General features: G+C 44.4%; 1 protein-coding gene across 3 annotated transcripts in view; it reads left to right on the top strand.

Moving 5' to 3' along the window:
- NDC80 (NDC80 kinetochore complex component) overlaps nucleotides 1-15,007 on the top strand; it is a 31,460-nt gene extending 16,453 nt beyond the window's left edge. For 2 of the 3 annotated variants that reach the window (XR_009552172.1, XR_009552173.1), the window contains 8 exons: nucleotides 409-614; nucleotides 1,651-1,803; nucleotides 4,850-4,939; nucleotides 5,760-5,852; nucleotides 8,564-8,694; nucleotides 12,394-12,496; nucleotides 14,505-14,746; nucleotides 14,798-15,007. Coding sequence is in view for 1 of the 3 variants with exons in the window: in XM_007519860.3 (XP_007519922.2) it covers nucleotides 409-614; nucleotides 1,651-1,803; nucleotides 4,850-4,939; nucleotides 5,760-5,852; nucleotides 8,564-8,694; nucleotides 12,394-12,496; nucleotides 14,505-14,642 (914 nt within the window). In the remaining 2 variants the exon portion in view is untranslated. Of the gene's footprint in view, nucleotides 1-408; nucleotides 615-1,650; nucleotides 1,804-4,849; nucleotides 4,940-5,759; nucleotides 5,853-8,563; nucleotides 8,695-12,393; nucleotides 12,497-14,504 lie in introns of all 3 variants that reach the window. The other variant, XM_007519860.3, reaches the window with a different exon arrangement.
- The last annotated feature ends 392 nt before the right edge of the window (nucleotides 15,008-15,399 follow it).

Raw genomic sequence — 15,399 nt, 5'->3', positions numbered from 1 at the left:
AACATAAAACGTCAGTCTTAGCATCCTTTAGGAGTGTCATCTAAGGTGAAATCGGGGCTGGGTGCTGGTGTATCTGGTTAAAGGCACACATTACTGGCTTCTGTCCCCAACTCCCCTCTTCAGGGGAAAGCTTCGCGGGTGAGGAAGCAGTACTACAGGTCTCTCTCTCTCTCCCTCTCTCTCTCCCTCTCTCTCTCTCTCTCTCTCTGTCATCTTCTTCCCTATTACTTTATCTGATAAATGAATAAGTAAAATATTTTAAAAATAAATATGGAATCAAAATCATCAGCAAAAAGTAAAACACAAGCGCATAATTTGGAAATGTATACATCTGAACTGTACTAAGTAGTGGCTTCAGTTTCTTTGAAGGAATTGAAGGAAGTTAACAGACCTGTCTTTCTGATCTAGAAGCAGAATGTGAAGCACTGCAGCAGGAGAACAGCCGGCTGCAGAATGTCGTCGACACCCAGAAGTACTCAGTCGCAGACATTGAGAGGATAAACCATGAGAGAAATGAGCTCCAGCAGACTATCAATAAGCTAACGAGGGACCTAGAGGCTGAGCAGCAGCAGTTGTGGAACGAGGAGCTCAAGTATGCCAAAGGCAAAGAAGCGGTATGTCAGCCTGTCAGAGCTGAGCTTTGCAACAGTCTGACCGAACTCCGGAGAACTCAGAGGGGAGAAGTAATTGGCTAGCAAGGTCGGAGCTTTGTAACATTGGCATCTCCGTAAAGCAGTCATCCCTTTATGTCAGTTTGTGACATTCCAGCTTCTTAAATTCAAGGTAGCATACATTTTTCTAACGGAACCAAGGAGAAGTACAAAGAAAGCTCCCAGGCCAGGAAATCGCTCACTTTGATAGCGTACCTGCCTGTGATGTGTGAGACCCAGGTTTGAGCCCAGCCCACACCGCACTGGACGAAGCGCTGGTGCTCTGGCACCGTTCCCTCTCTCCCTTTGTCCTTGTCTGCAAAAAGCCCACAGTGGTGAAGCCCTGGTGACAAATGTTTTCTAGTCATGAAAAAGATCTCATGAATGCCTTATCTTTTATCCTAGAGTAGAATACAAGTCACCATCTCATCTACCTATTCTTGAGTAAATCACTTAGCCACAAGTGAGCACTCACTCTTCATGTTCAGCATAACCCTGAGTAGAATGCCACTGTGTCCTAAAACACTGGTAATAGCTGTCTTGGGAACATTTTTCCTGTCAGATAACTCCACAGTAATCTTCCGTGATTTGTACAATTTTTAAGAACCCTAGGACCTTTAGCATGGTAAATTAACAGTGGCCTGAGCTTAAATATGTGAAATATAATCATATTCATAATCAAGTCTCAAACTTTTTTTTTTCTCTGCTTTTAATATCTTAACTATTTGCACCCAAATAGACTAAGGAAATGATCTAACAGTTGGAAATGTAACATTTATACATGCATATATGTGGAAGACCAGTACTGTGTCACTAGTCTGTCATTATAGTATTTTTTTGTCTGCAAATTTAATGTGAATAAATCCTTTGTTTTAAAACTCTACCAAATTAATAAAATACTAACAGATATAGTTGCTGTAAGATCGCAGAGACATTTATTCAAACTGTGGGATGGTACTGTTTGTTTTTTAAATGTTTCTTTTGTGATCTTTCCTTACAGATTGATATGCAATTAGCAGAGTACCACAAATTGGCTAGAAAATTAAAACTGATCCCTAAGGGTTCTGAGAATTCCAAAGGTCATGACTTTGAAATTAAGTTTCACCCTGAAACTGGCACCAACTGCCTGGTCAAATACAGAGCTCAAGTTTATGTAAGTAATCAGTACTTCAGAAGATGTTTAAGCCACATGATTAGTGTCTGGTTCGTGTGGTGGTGGGTTAGAACTTAAACTTGGGGGGCCAAGAGGTGCCTTGCCTGGTAATGCACACACCACCTTGCACAAAGCCCTGGGCTTCAGCAGGAGTCACACACGGGAGCTTCACGAGCAGTGCTGCACTGTCTCTCCTCTCTCTGCCTCTGTCTGAAAAAAATACAGCCACTGGGGATTGTAGAGCCTTCTGGCTACTGAGCCCTTGAGAGGTCCCTGGTGGCAAAAAAAAAAAAGTTTCCACGTCAACATATCTACTCTCAACAGTGTACGTAGAGAGAAAATGCTAAAGCATTTTAATTCTTGCTCTTTTGTAGTAAAAATCTCTTCATTCCTTACTATGGGTTCCCCCTGCCTACTTTTATCTGTTCAAGTAATACAGGACATAGTTACATATAAACAGAAACCAGGGTCATAAAGACAAAAAAAAAAAATCTGACCCTTTCTCAAGTGTAACCAGTTACCCCAGGTGAAAGAAAAACAAATAAATAAATGGTATCACATATGCTGTATTAGAAGGTTTTTACAAGATGTGATAACAAGAGCAATTCTTCCCATCTATCGGAAAAGCCTACGGGAGACATGATGAGCCTGGGATGGAAGCTCTGAGAGTTGCCATGTTTGGGAGTGTTACCTGCAGAAAGACGTTCCAGGCACAAAGACACACCTGGAGGCGTGAATCACAGGAGAGTACTAAAGAACACCAGCAGTCGGTCATGAGAGGTCTACACCTCGTTCTGAAATATGGCCAAGGGTGTGTTTTAGGAAGAGAAAAATGGGGTTGCTACGACTTAACTGTTATTCACAAGCTTTAGTGATCAGACGCCTTAGATGCCATATTCCAGAATGCTTGTTTTTAATAGAGGAGGATGCCTATCAGAGCTTCTCTCAAGTGAGCATTTGATTTCTAGTGATCACTAAGTGGTGTCTGGGCATGTGAGATGTTTCCTCACACCACTTTGTAGTGGGTCACAGTGTCTGGACAGGGGTAGTGCAAGAAAGGAATTCCCTAAGCAGATCCCCTTAGAGAACAAGGGGAGACGATTGAGAAGATGCTACCCCCGTAGATCTGGAGAGCAATTCATGAAGAGACTATTTTAAAACATCTTTCAAAGGAGTCAGGCAGTAGTGCAGCAGGTTAAGCGCAGGTGGCGCAAAGCGCAAGGACCGACATAAGGATCCTGGTTCGAGCCCCCAGCTCCCCACCTGTAGGGGAGTCGCTTCCCAGGCGGTGAAGCAGGTCTGCAGGTTTCTCTCCTCTCTATTTTCTCTCTGTCTTATCCAACAACAACTACATCAATAGCAACAATAATAACTACAACAATAAAACAACAAGGGCCACAAAAGGGAATAAATATTTTTTTAAATCTTTCAAAAAACAAACAGGAAAAAAAAGTGGTTTTTGTTAGTGATTTAATATCATAGCTATAGTATAGTATAGTTTCATACTATACCCACCACCAAAGTTCTTAGACCAACCATCGTGCCCACCGCAGTTTTTGCAAAGTTGAAAGACAATTTGACTACTTTTTTTTTTTTGGTGAGTTTACATGTAATAGTCTGAATCGTTTCTGGTTTTTTTTAATATTTAATATTTATTCCTTTTTGTTGCCCTCGTTTGTTGTTGGATAGGACAGAGAAAAATGGAGAGAGGAGGGGGAGACGGGGAGAGAAAGACCCCTAGGACCCAAACCACAGTGTTGCCCTGGCTTCTATTCTCTCCCCCACCCCTAATTTGAAATAAATCCCAAAGAGCAGTGGAGAGCAAGCAGGATGGGTCATCTCTGAGGTGTTTTGCCAGGGGAGAGGCAGGGTGTCTCTTTCTTTCTCTGTCTCTGTGCCTGAGTGAGAAAAGCCAGCTGGAACAGTGAAGCCTTGGCCCCTACCAGGAAAGCAGATAGAAACCTCTAGGGTGACAGCGCCCCCTTCGCTTTTATCTGTCCCCTGCGGCTCTCTCATCTGACTGCCTCTGAGTCGTGTTTCTAAATACTGGTAAACACTTGCCTGTTCTGGTGGCCCACGTTATTCACAGAATCACGCGCCCTGGCAGTTTCTCCAGATGCTACGTTGAGATCCAGTTCACTTTCGCACCTTAGAATCTTCCTCCCTGTGATTTATTCAGCCAGTCTCTGCTGATGATCAATCACCCTGTTTCCTGTCTTTTGCTGTTTGAAGAGCTGTAATAAAGATATGTAGTCCGGGAGGTGACGCAGTGGATAAAGCATTGGACCCTCAAGCATGAGGTCCTGAGTTCAGTCCCCGGTGGCACATGTACCAGAGGGATGCCTGGTTCTTTGTCTCTCTCTCTCTCTCTCTCCTATCTTTCACATTAATAAGTAAATAAAATCTTTTTAAAAAAGAAAAGAAAAAAAGTGTGAAGAAGAGCTAGAACAATTGTAAAACTAGGTAGTTGAAAAAGATGGAGAAAAATTTACTGGGCAGGGGTAAGTAGCAGAATGGTGATGCAAAGACTCTTGTGCCTGGGGCTCCAAAGTCCCAGGTTCAATCCCCCGCACCACCATAAGCCAGAGCTGAGCAGGGCTCTGGTAAAAAAAAAAAAGAAAAAGAAAGAAGAAGGAAGAGGAGGAAAAGAGAAAAAAAATTCATTTGGAAAATAGAGCATAAAGTTGCACTGTTGTACTCTCTTTATAAAATTGCTTTCGGGAGAAATAATTCAGCCTCAAGCAAGAGCACAGCACTTGGGCGTGAGGTCCTGAAGGCCCCAGGTTCAGCCCCTAGTACCCACTATGTGCCAGAGCAGAGTGTATTCTAACCTCTCCTCGCATACCGTAAAAGGAGTTTTGTTTACAAAGAAAAATGCTGCCTTCTAAGTAGACTTAGAAAATATTTAAGAGCTAACTTCCAGACTAGAAAGAAAGTCTGGAGTTTTGAAAGTATTCAACAGCAAGTCACCTGTAGTTCTAGAAATCGCCCTAAATAACCGTAGTGCTGTGTACCATACGTGACCGCATTCCTGTACATTTCACAGGTGCCACTCAAGGAACTTCTGAACCAAACCGAAGAGGAAATTAATAAGGCTCAAAATAAAAAAATGGGACTAGAGGATACTTTAGAGCAAGTGAGTAACAGCATAATCTTACGAGCAAAACTGCGGTTTTTAAAATGTAAAGTTTAATGTAGCTTATGTCTGCTTGTGTGTTTTTTAAAGGGCCAGGCAGTGGCACACCTGGTTACGTGCTCACACGGCAGTGTGCAAGGACCTGGGTTCAAGCCCCTGGTCCCTACCTGCAGTGGGGGAAAGCTTCACGAGTGGTGAAGCAGGGCTGCAGGTGTCTCTCTGTCTCTCTCCCTATCTCCCCCTCCCATCTCAATTTCTATCTCTGTCCAATAACAAATAAGTTTTTTAATGTGTTTTTTTTTTTTTTGTAAAATATGATAGGCTAGAGTTGGGCATACTGTTAACTTGGAAACTTCTGAAATTAAATATTTCAAATAACTCCATGTATTAATGACAATGAAATGATATAAAACAGTGTTCTTTTGCTGGGTCTTCAAGTTTCCTTGAATTTCACTCTTCAGTGGGGAATAATAAAATTTATATATATTTTTTTTCTTTCTTTTTCACCAGAGCACTGCTCAGCTCTGGCTTATGGTGACTCAGGGGTTTGGAAGGCAGCTATGCTCACCACTATACCACCATCGCCTCCACGGTGACACGGGTTTGAACCTGTGACTCTGGAGCCTCGGGTATGGGGGTCTCTTTGCATAACCATTATGCTGTCTACCCCAGCAGAATAATAAAATTTAAATGATAGATGGAAGTCCAATAAGATATCAGAAGTAGTTTTCATGGTTCAGTCATTTGATGACATAATGGTTCTATAATTTCTAATGTTTTGTACAGTTGTGATTTATCAACCAAAGTTTTATTCCTTCAGTTAAATACAATGATAACAGACAGCAAGAGAAGCGTAAGAACTCTGAAGGAAGAAGTCCAAAAACTGGAGGATCTTCACCAACAAAAACTAAAGGTGAGAACTTTGCCATAATTTGTATCAAGGTGACCCAGAGCTTTGTCGTGCTTGACTGGTTAATTGACACACTTTACTAACATCAAACTGAGATCTTTAAGTTAGTTCCTATAACTTGTATTTTAATTTAGTCTCTGTGGTGGTTTTTTTTTTTATGTTTGTTTTTTGCTTTTGGCTTTATCTCCTTTTTCCTTTTTTTAAATACTTATTTTCCCTTTTGTTGCCCTTGTTTTATTGTTGTAGTTATTGTTGTTATTGATGTTGTCATCATTGGGTAGACAGAGAGAAATGGAGAGAGGAGAGAAAGACAGACACCCGCAGACCTGCTTTACCGCCTGTGAAACGACTCCCCTGCAGGTGGGGAGCCGGGGGCTGGAACCGGGATTCTTTTTCCTTTTTATTATACTTGATAGGACAGACAGAAATTGAGACAACAGGGGAGAGAGAAAGAGAGACCTGCAGACCTGCTTCAGCACTCGTGGAACTGCCCCTGCAGGCGGGAGCGGGGGCTGACACAGGATAGAGACGATGTGTGCGGGACCATGTGTGCCACCGCGGGCCCTGGTGCTCTCTTATAACCTCAGGAGTTACTGGATTCCTTAAAGGGCTTTTTGCTGGGTCAGGGTCATTGTACTGTGGGCGTGCTTCTTCTACCAATATTTCATACTGTTCTCTGTGGTTCTGTATCCTTAGAAGACTAATACGTGGGGCCAGGTGGGGGCACACCTGGTAAGCGCACACGTTACAGCACACAAGGTAACAGGTTCTAGTCCCCGGTCCTCACCAGCAGGGGGGAAGCATGAGGAATGGTGAAGCAGGGCTGCAGGTGTCTCTTTCGCTCTGTATCTTCCCCTCCTCTCAATTTCTCTCTGTCTCTATCCAATAATAAATTTTCTTTAAAAAAAAAAAAAAAAAGACTGAAACATGTTTTAGACATGATCTCTTTCACGTTCTTGTAAAGGAAAATCATTAAATACGCCACTAAAGTTTGAATTCCAAAGACCTTCTGTCTGTGATTGCATATATCACTGCAGACTGGCATTTCTGGCCACTTTTTTTTTTTTTAATATCTGTTTTATTTTATAAAAACAGAGAGAAATTGAGAAATGAAGGGGAAATAGGGAGAGAGACAGTCACCTGCAGCGCTGCACCACCATTGGTGAAGCTTCCCCTGCAGGGGGACTGGGGGGCTCGAACCCAGCTCCTTGCATGTGGTGCTGTGTGTGCTCATCTGGGTGCCCACCGCCCAGCCCCCTGGCCAGTTTCCAAGGAGTATTTATTTACCTCAAATCTAAAATAAAGGTACAAAAAAAAAATTAGATTCACTACCTACCACCTCTATCCCTCATGTCCTCTGTTTTCCTTAGGGAACTGTCATATAACTTATGTGATTTTTCATTATTATCATTATTGGATAGAGACAGCCAGAAATAGAGGGAAGAAGGGAGACAGAGACACCTGCAGCCCTGCTTCACCACTAGCAAAGCTTTCCCCCTGCAGGTGGGGGCCAGAGACTTGAACCCGGGTCCTTGAGCACTGTAACGTGAGCCTCACCACCCGCCCCTTTTTCTTCCCAGAGCCCTGCTCAAACCTGCCAGTGGTGGTGCTGGGGACTGAGCTGCTGCACTGCTGATGATTCTCTCCCCTGGCCTTTCATGTGGGTTTTCAACCTTTTTTTCCCCTAGCGTGGGCCTCATTCATCTCACTTGAGTGCTGACTCTCATCCTTTTGACTTATGGGGCGGGGGCACAGCCGTGGGGCTTCCTCCTGTGCTGTGCCGCTGTGCGTGGTACAAAACGTGCTCTCCCGGGCTTATGTTTTTTTAGCCTCCACAACAGTGATTTTTTTTTTTTTTATCATTTTACTTATTTTTTTTTACCAGAGTACTGCTCAGCTCTGGCTTACGGTGGTGCAAAGGATTGAACCTGGGACTTCGGAGCCTCATGCACAAGAGTCTCTTTGCAGAGCCATTATGCTGTCTCCTGCCCTTTGTTATCGTTTTATCAGGGTTGGTGGTTTACAGTGACGGCATCTGCACCACTCGCACCCTCACTTGAGTCTTGTGCCGCCGTGCTATTGTTTTTACTTGCATGCACCAAAAATCGTTGGAGATCATAAACTGTTTCTAGATATAGATCATATTTAGGACCCATGCTCTCTTCAAAGCACTCTGGCACTGTTAGGAAGTATGCCACAGGACTGTGATCTGTGTGTGAAGCACAAGGCACAGTAACAAGCATGAGTTTATTCTCCGAAGCATTTGAGTGAAAGATTCGGGGGGATCTAAGAATCGGTGGGTTTAGACAACCTCGCAATGTGAGGTAATGCTATTATGACAGTGACCCACGTTTGGTTCACATCAACGGCCTCTGATATTCATGGGAAAGGGTCACATCAGAAGACTGGGAAACTTCCCATGTCCCAGACTGGGACCTGCCGCCGGGCTCATTGAGCAGTGCTGCAGGGTCACTCGTGTGTCCAGAGTGAAGCCCTGCGGAGCAGCTCCTGAGAATGCAGATGGCCACACGGCCTGAGCACCCCGGGCTCTGGCTTCCGGTGCCTTTGGGTAGAGCCCCGGGCATAACCGCTGTGCTGTCTGGCCTGCAGCCTAGTTATTTTAAGTGCTGTGGAACTGTCTAGTCTACCTGGAGTATACAGAATGTGATTATTTAAAAAACAACAACACAATGCCGATGACTTCATCCCGACAGGAGGCTGAGGAAGAGGACCAGAAATGTGCCAGTGAGCTAGAGTCCCTGGAGAAACACAAGCGCCTGCTGGAGAATGTTGTCAATGAGGGCCTGAGTGAAGCCCGGGACGAACTGGACACTGTTCAGCGCGAGTAAGTGGACACTGTTCAGCGCGAGTAAGTCGGCTCACCGCACCGTGCTGTTTGCTTACTTTTATTTAACTTGAGTGGGGAGGGGGCAGGTAGCACTGAGCAGAATGTAGGCAGACAGTTTATACTGGGTTGTTGAAAAGTTGTGACGCATTTCCTGCATTAAAAAAGTATAGAGAAGGAGCCGGGTGGTAGCACAGCGGGTTAAGCGCAGGTGGTACAAAGCTCAAGGACCGGCATGAGGATCCCAGTTCAAGCCCCCGGCTCCCCACCTGCAGGGGAGTCGCTTCACAGGCTGTGAAGCAGGTCTGCAGGTGTCTGTCTTTCTCTCCCCCTCTCTGTCTTCCCCTCCTCTCTCCATTTCTCTCTCTCCTATCCAACAACAATGACAGCAATAACAACAAGGGCAACAAAAGGGGGGGGGGATGGCCTCCAGGAGCACTGGATTCATGGTGCAGGCACCGAGCCCCTGCAGTAGTAACCCTGGAGGCAAAATAAAAAAACTTCAAAAAGTATAGAGAAGCATAGCATGTCATGATCCAGCAGTCCAGTAACTGCAGAGGCTCTCCCTCCACAGTGCATTGCGCTACTGTTGTGATCATCACCGCCAGATTTTGTCAGATGTGAGAACAAAGGCCCCCAGCTCTTCCAAGGTGCCTTTCCTAGGAGTCATAGCTGGCCGCAAACTCTGCTGTCAGCCCTAACAGTGCTCACCTTCAGAACAGCCACCCCACTCTGCAGTCAGGCAGTAAGAGCTTCAGGAGTAAGGGGAGCTGGGGTACGGCTGACCCCTCAGAAACTCCTGTAGTGGCACAGAACCTGAAGATCACAGCCTAAGGGGACATCAGCCTAAGAGACGCACTGCTGCTGGGGCAGATAGGCCCTACCGTTCAGACCTGACATTCATGGGTGGCCATTTGTGGGGTACTGGGAACTTGTAAAAGGACTGATCTCCGGTCAGATGGAAAATTCTAGCCCACATGTTGTGCGTCTGATTCACCCCTGTGTGATGAGCTCAGGGGCTGGTGCACACGCTCAGGTCCGTGACTGACTGGGTTTGAGTCTGTGCATTCTGCATTCACCTGCTGTTCCTCAGGGAAGAAGCTGACTTAAATGGAGCATTTGCATTGATGGCAAATTTTGATCCAATTATTAATTTATCAGTCCAATTGGAACAAGTTCGTGACTGTGTGATCTGTTCTTAGAAAGTGATCATTATCAAATCATACATGTTTAAGGATCCCTAATAGTTTTAAACTTACTAATAGGGGACATAACTAAAGCTAAAAGTGGTTACAGACCCAGAAGACAGCACAGTGGCTAGATAAAAGCAAGGGGTCTCTCGGACAGGAGTTGGCACACCCCATAGAGTGCACACCCTGCCACACGTGAGGACCCAAGTTCAAACCCTCAGGCACCACATAGGGCCACCTGCAGCGGGCAGCTTCTCAAGCAGAGTGGTGTAGTGTCTCTCCTTCTGTCTCTCTGCCTCTCTTATCTTGATCTCTTATCTTCTGCCTAAAAGGCTGTCGGGAGCAGTATAGTCATGCAGGTACTGAGTGAGCCCCAGCGGTAATCCTGGTGGTAAAAAATAAAATTAAAAGTTTGATTCCTGGCACCACATGTGTCAGACTGATGCTCTGGTTCTGCCTCTCTCTCTCTCTCTGCCTCTCCCACCCTCTCCCTCTTTTACCCTGTCCCCTTCCTTTCCCTCTTTTCCCCTCTTCCCCCTTTCCGTCCCTCCTTCTCAACTTTATGTCAATAAAAGAAATCTTAAAGGGGCAGGGTTAGATAGCATAATGGTTATGCAAAGAAACTCTCATGCCTGAGTCTCCAAACTCCCGGGTTCAATCCCCTTCACCATAAGCCAGAGCTGAGCAGTGCTCTGGTTAAAAAAAAAGAATTAAATATTTAAAAGAAATAATGACAGTCCTTCTTTAAAAGAATATTCTTGAGCTGGGTGGTGGCACACCTGGTTGAGCACACATGTTAAAATGCACAGGGACCCAGTTTCAACCCCCAGCTCCCACCTGCAGGGGAAAAGCTTTGCGAGTGGTGAGGCAGTGTTACAGTGTCTCTCTTTCTCTCTCCCTCTATCCCTTCCATTTTCTTTTTTTTTTTAATAATTTATTTCTTTATTGGGGAATTAATGCTTTACATTCAACAGTAAGTACACTAGTTTGTACATGCATAGCATTCCCCAGATTCCCATTTAACAAGACAACCCCCACTAGGTCCCATTTTCTTTCTTTATCTTTCTCTATCTAATAAATAAAAGATAATTTTTTTGATTTTTTTGTTATCGTTATTTGTTGGATAGAAACAGCCAGAATTCAAGAGGGAAGGGGGAGAGAGAGAGAGGGAGGGAGACACCTGCAGCCCTGCCTCACTCGTGAAGTGTTCCCCCTGCAGGTGGGGACCGGGGCCATGAACCTCGGTCCTTGCACACTGTAATGTGCACTCAATTAGGTGCGCCACCACCCACCCCAAAAAAAATTTTTTTAAAGAATATTTTGCCGGGAGTCGGGCTGTAGCACAGCGGATTAAGCGCAGGTGGCGCAAAGCACAAGGATCGGCATAAGGATCCCAGTTCGAACCCCGGCTCCCCACCTGCAGGGGAGTCGCTTCACAGGCAGTGAAGCAGGTCTGCAGGTGTCTGTCTTTCTCTCCCCCTCTCTGTCTTCCCCTCCTCTCTCCATTTCTCTCTGTCCTATCCAACAACGACAACAATAATAACTACAACAATAAAACAACAAGGGCAACAAAAGGGAATAAATAAATTAAATAAATATTAAATAATAATAATAATAAATAAATATTTTTTTTAAAAAGAATATTTTGCCTTTCCAAATATATAATTCTCCCATATGACCTCATCTTAATGACTTATAAATAAGGGAACTTAACTTCAAGTCTAGAGACAATAAATAAAACATTTTCAGAGAGCCTTTTCAAGACACAAAATAGTATCAAAGCTTGAAGCTTCAGCATATAAATCTTTGGATCAAATGCGTCAGTTACCTAAACCTCCAGTTTGAATGCATTCATGGGAGAGACATTAAACAGATTTTGTAAATGGATGGGAAGAGTCTTAACCTTTATGTACTAAAATTCAAACACTTTTATTTTGGGGCCAGGCAGTGGCGTACCCAGTTAAGAACACATCACCATGCATAAGAACACGGGTTCAAGCCTGCAGCCCCATCTGCAGAGGGGGAGCTCCATGAGCAGTGGAGCAGTCCTAGAGGGGTCTCTGTCTTCTCTAGCTCCCTCTCCTCTGTTTCTCTTTGTCTTATTAATTAAAATAAATTGCGGTCCAGGACGTGGTGCAGTGGATAAAACATTGGATTCTCAACCATTAGGTCCCGAGTTCATTCCCTAGTAGCATGTGTACCAGAGTGATGTCTGGTTCTTTCTCACAAATAAATAAATTGTTTTAAAAATAATAATAACAGTAAATTAATTTTTTTGAGAGAGATGCAGAGGGGGAGAGAGAAAGACAGAGAAACACCAGAGCACTGCTCAGCTCTGGCTTATGGTCAAGTAAATTAATTTTTAAATGTACTGCTATATTCAGTTACACATAGAGCAAATAGCATGCTGGTCAGTTTGATTTTGTTGAGTATGAAAAGGAGTGAGCCAGCGAGAACTGGCGTGTTAGCTTCGTCTTCAGCAGCTTAAAGAAGAATTTTCATTCTACAGATACCAACTGGTCGTGCAGATCACAACTGAAGAAAGGCGGAAAGTGGGGAATAACTTGCAGCGCCTTTTAGAGATGGTGGCTACACATGTCGGGTCTGTGGAGGTACGTACAGTGTCTTCTACATCCTGAAAAGAGCTTTGAAAACTGGGAGTCGGGCGGCAGTGCAGCAGGTTAAGTAAGTGCACATGTCACAAAGCGTAAGGACTGGCATAAGGATCCCGGTTCGATCCCCCGGCTCCCCACCTGCAGGGGAGTCACTTCACAGGCGGTGAAGCAGGTCTGCAGGTGTCTGTCTTTCTCTCCCCATCTCTGTCTTCCCCTCCTCTCTCCATTTCTCTCTGTCCTATCCAACAACGACGACATCAATAACAACAATAACAGCAACAATAAAACAACAAGGACAACAAAAGGGAAAATTTTTTTTTTTTTTTTTTAAAAAGAGCTTTGAAAACTAACGTATTTTCTGCTTACAGAGATAAATGGTTGCTTTTGTCTCTATAGTAAAATAAGATTGAGTAAAACGTTAGCAGAAGAATCCTGTGTAGCCATATGGTAAGGGGCCTTTTGTGCCCTGTGTCCTGTCCACATAAGCAGCATGCAGTGACGGGGCACAGCCTTCAGCTTCAGAGCCAGTGGCGTGGTGTTCTGGGCCTTGCTTCTGATTCTCCACCCTTTCTTCTGCTCTTACATCTTCTCTGACTCTTAGTACTTACTACTGATGCTCTCAGAGACTGGACTCACCCGGTAGTACAGAATAAGCTCCCTAGTCACAGTGGCACAGCTGTTTGTTGCCGAGTAAGATAACATGTTCAGAGCTTCTCTGATTAGAACGTAGACCCCATTGGGGAGGTTGTCCTCCCACACATGATAACAAGCAAAAATTCCTCAACAGTAAAATGGGTAATGATTAAACTCACTCAACAGAACAGCATATAAACTAGCTACTTTCATTAAAGGGAATCTGCAAAACGAGGCATAGAACTTTACCGGCAGAATAGCTCATGTGGGTGGTGTGCTGCCCTGCCTTGCCCTGCCTTGCCCTGCCTTGCCCTGCCTTGCCCTGCCCTGCCCTGCCCTGCCCTGCCCTGCCCTGCCCTGCCTTGCCCCCGAGTTGGACATCTGGTCCATGCTCATTGGAGGAAGCCTCAGTGCTGTGGTTTCTTTCCTGTTTTTTTTTTTTAGATATGCCATCATTTTTTATTTATTTGTTTATTAGTGGTTTAATGTTGATTTACAAAGTTACATGTCAGCCGGGGTTTAAATCCACACCATTCCAGAACACCACCTGAGTTCTGCATCTCCCCACTGCAATCCACCACAGTTCCCCTAAGGTTGCAGACACAGGCCAGCTGTCATCTCTACAATTATCTGTCCATATTTATACATAGTTGCCCCTTTTTTCTTCCTGGTCCAATCCTCTCTTCCCCTCCAAGCCACTCATGACAATATAACTACCTCCGTATGGCCCTCTCCTTTTCCTTCTGTCTGGGTGCTGATGGAGCTAGAGACTGGTCTCTTAGCCTTACCTTCATTGCATCTCTGACATGGTCACCACATACATATCTGTACATATCTGAAATAGCCCAATTGTGTAAGCCCTGGTGATAACCAGAAAAATTCTAAAGAACATTACAGTTGTCATCTTTCAGTAAAAATGGTTAAAAAGCAGGTACTGCAAGTATCTTGTTAAGAGACTTAGCGGTACATATCTGCCTCTGTGTCGGCGGTGGTGGTTAAACAGCCATTCAGGAGTGTAGCTGCTCATGAAGAGAAGAGAAAGGAGATAATAGTAGAATAAAGGATCTCTACGGCGGAGACAATAATATTTCTTGGGACCAGGCACTTGGTAGAGCAGATATCTTACAGTGTTCAAGGACCCAGGTTCAAGCCCCTGATTCCCACTTGTGGGAAGAAAGCCCGGTGAAGCAGTGTTATAGGTGTCTTTCTCCCTCTCCGTCTCCCTCTCAGTTTCTCCCTGTCTCTACTCAGTAAGTTAAATGTTTAAAATACATATCTCTTCCTGCCATTATAAATGTCATACTCTTGTTTTTCACTTGTACACACTCTAACATCATTGACTTCACATTAACGATATAATCGTTTCCACTAGAAACATCTTCAGGAGCAGATTGCTAAAGCTGATAGAGAATATGAAGAGTGTGGGTCCGAAGACCTTCTGGAAAGTGTGAAAGAGACCGGAGACAAGTACGAGAAGAGAGCTGCTCTGTTCAAGACTGCGGATGAGTGAGGCTCCGGCGTCACCATGGAAGCCAGAGCCGCTTTAGCTACTCACACTGAGGGGTCCTTCATAGACTTGAAGGCCTCTGACCTGTCTTCTGTAAATACTGAGAGGTCCTTCGTAGACTTGAAGGCCTCTGACCTGTCGTCTGTATATACTGAGAGGTCCTTTGTTGGCTTAAAAGCCTTTGACATATCTCATACCCCCTCTCCATAATCAAGTCTCATGGCCTTATCTTCCCGAGTGTGAAATGTGTTTGTGTCTTACAAATCTAATTCATTCTGTAATCTAAAATGATGATGACTTGTTATTTTTCGATGTCATAGACCAGTTATATACCCAAAGTTAATAAAATTATACCAGTTAGCAAAGTGTATTTTTAACCTGATCTCTGCCTAACTTCAGATGGTTAAAAGATAGGTATTAAGATCTAAGCTAGCAGATAGCATCATGGTTCTGCAAAGAGACTCTCGTGCCTGAGGCTCCAAAGTCCCAGGTTCAATCCGCTCACACCACCACAAGCCAGAGCTGAGCAGGGCTCTGGTGAAGAAAAAAAAGATCTTGGAGTCTGGCAAAGGTGCAGCGGGCTAAGCACATGGCAGGCCTGCAGGCGTCTGTCTGTCTCTCCCCCTCTGTCTCCCTCCTCTCTCCACTGCTCTCTGTCCTACCCAACAACGACGACATCAGTAACAACAACAATAAAAAACAAGGGCAACAAAAGGGAAAATAAATAAATATAAAAAACGTTAAAAAGGGAGCTAGGCGG

This window comes from Erinaceus europaeus, chromosome 10 (assembly GCF_950295315.1).
Source record: "Erinaceus europaeus chromosome 10, mEriEur2.1, whole genome shotgun sequence".
NCBI lineage: Eukaryota > Metazoa > Chordata > Mammalia > Eulipotyphla > Erinaceidae > Erinaceus > Erinaceus europaeus.
The sequence above is the reverse complement of the archived record's forward strand: the minus strand, read 5'-3'. Positions and strand labels throughout refer to the sequence as shown.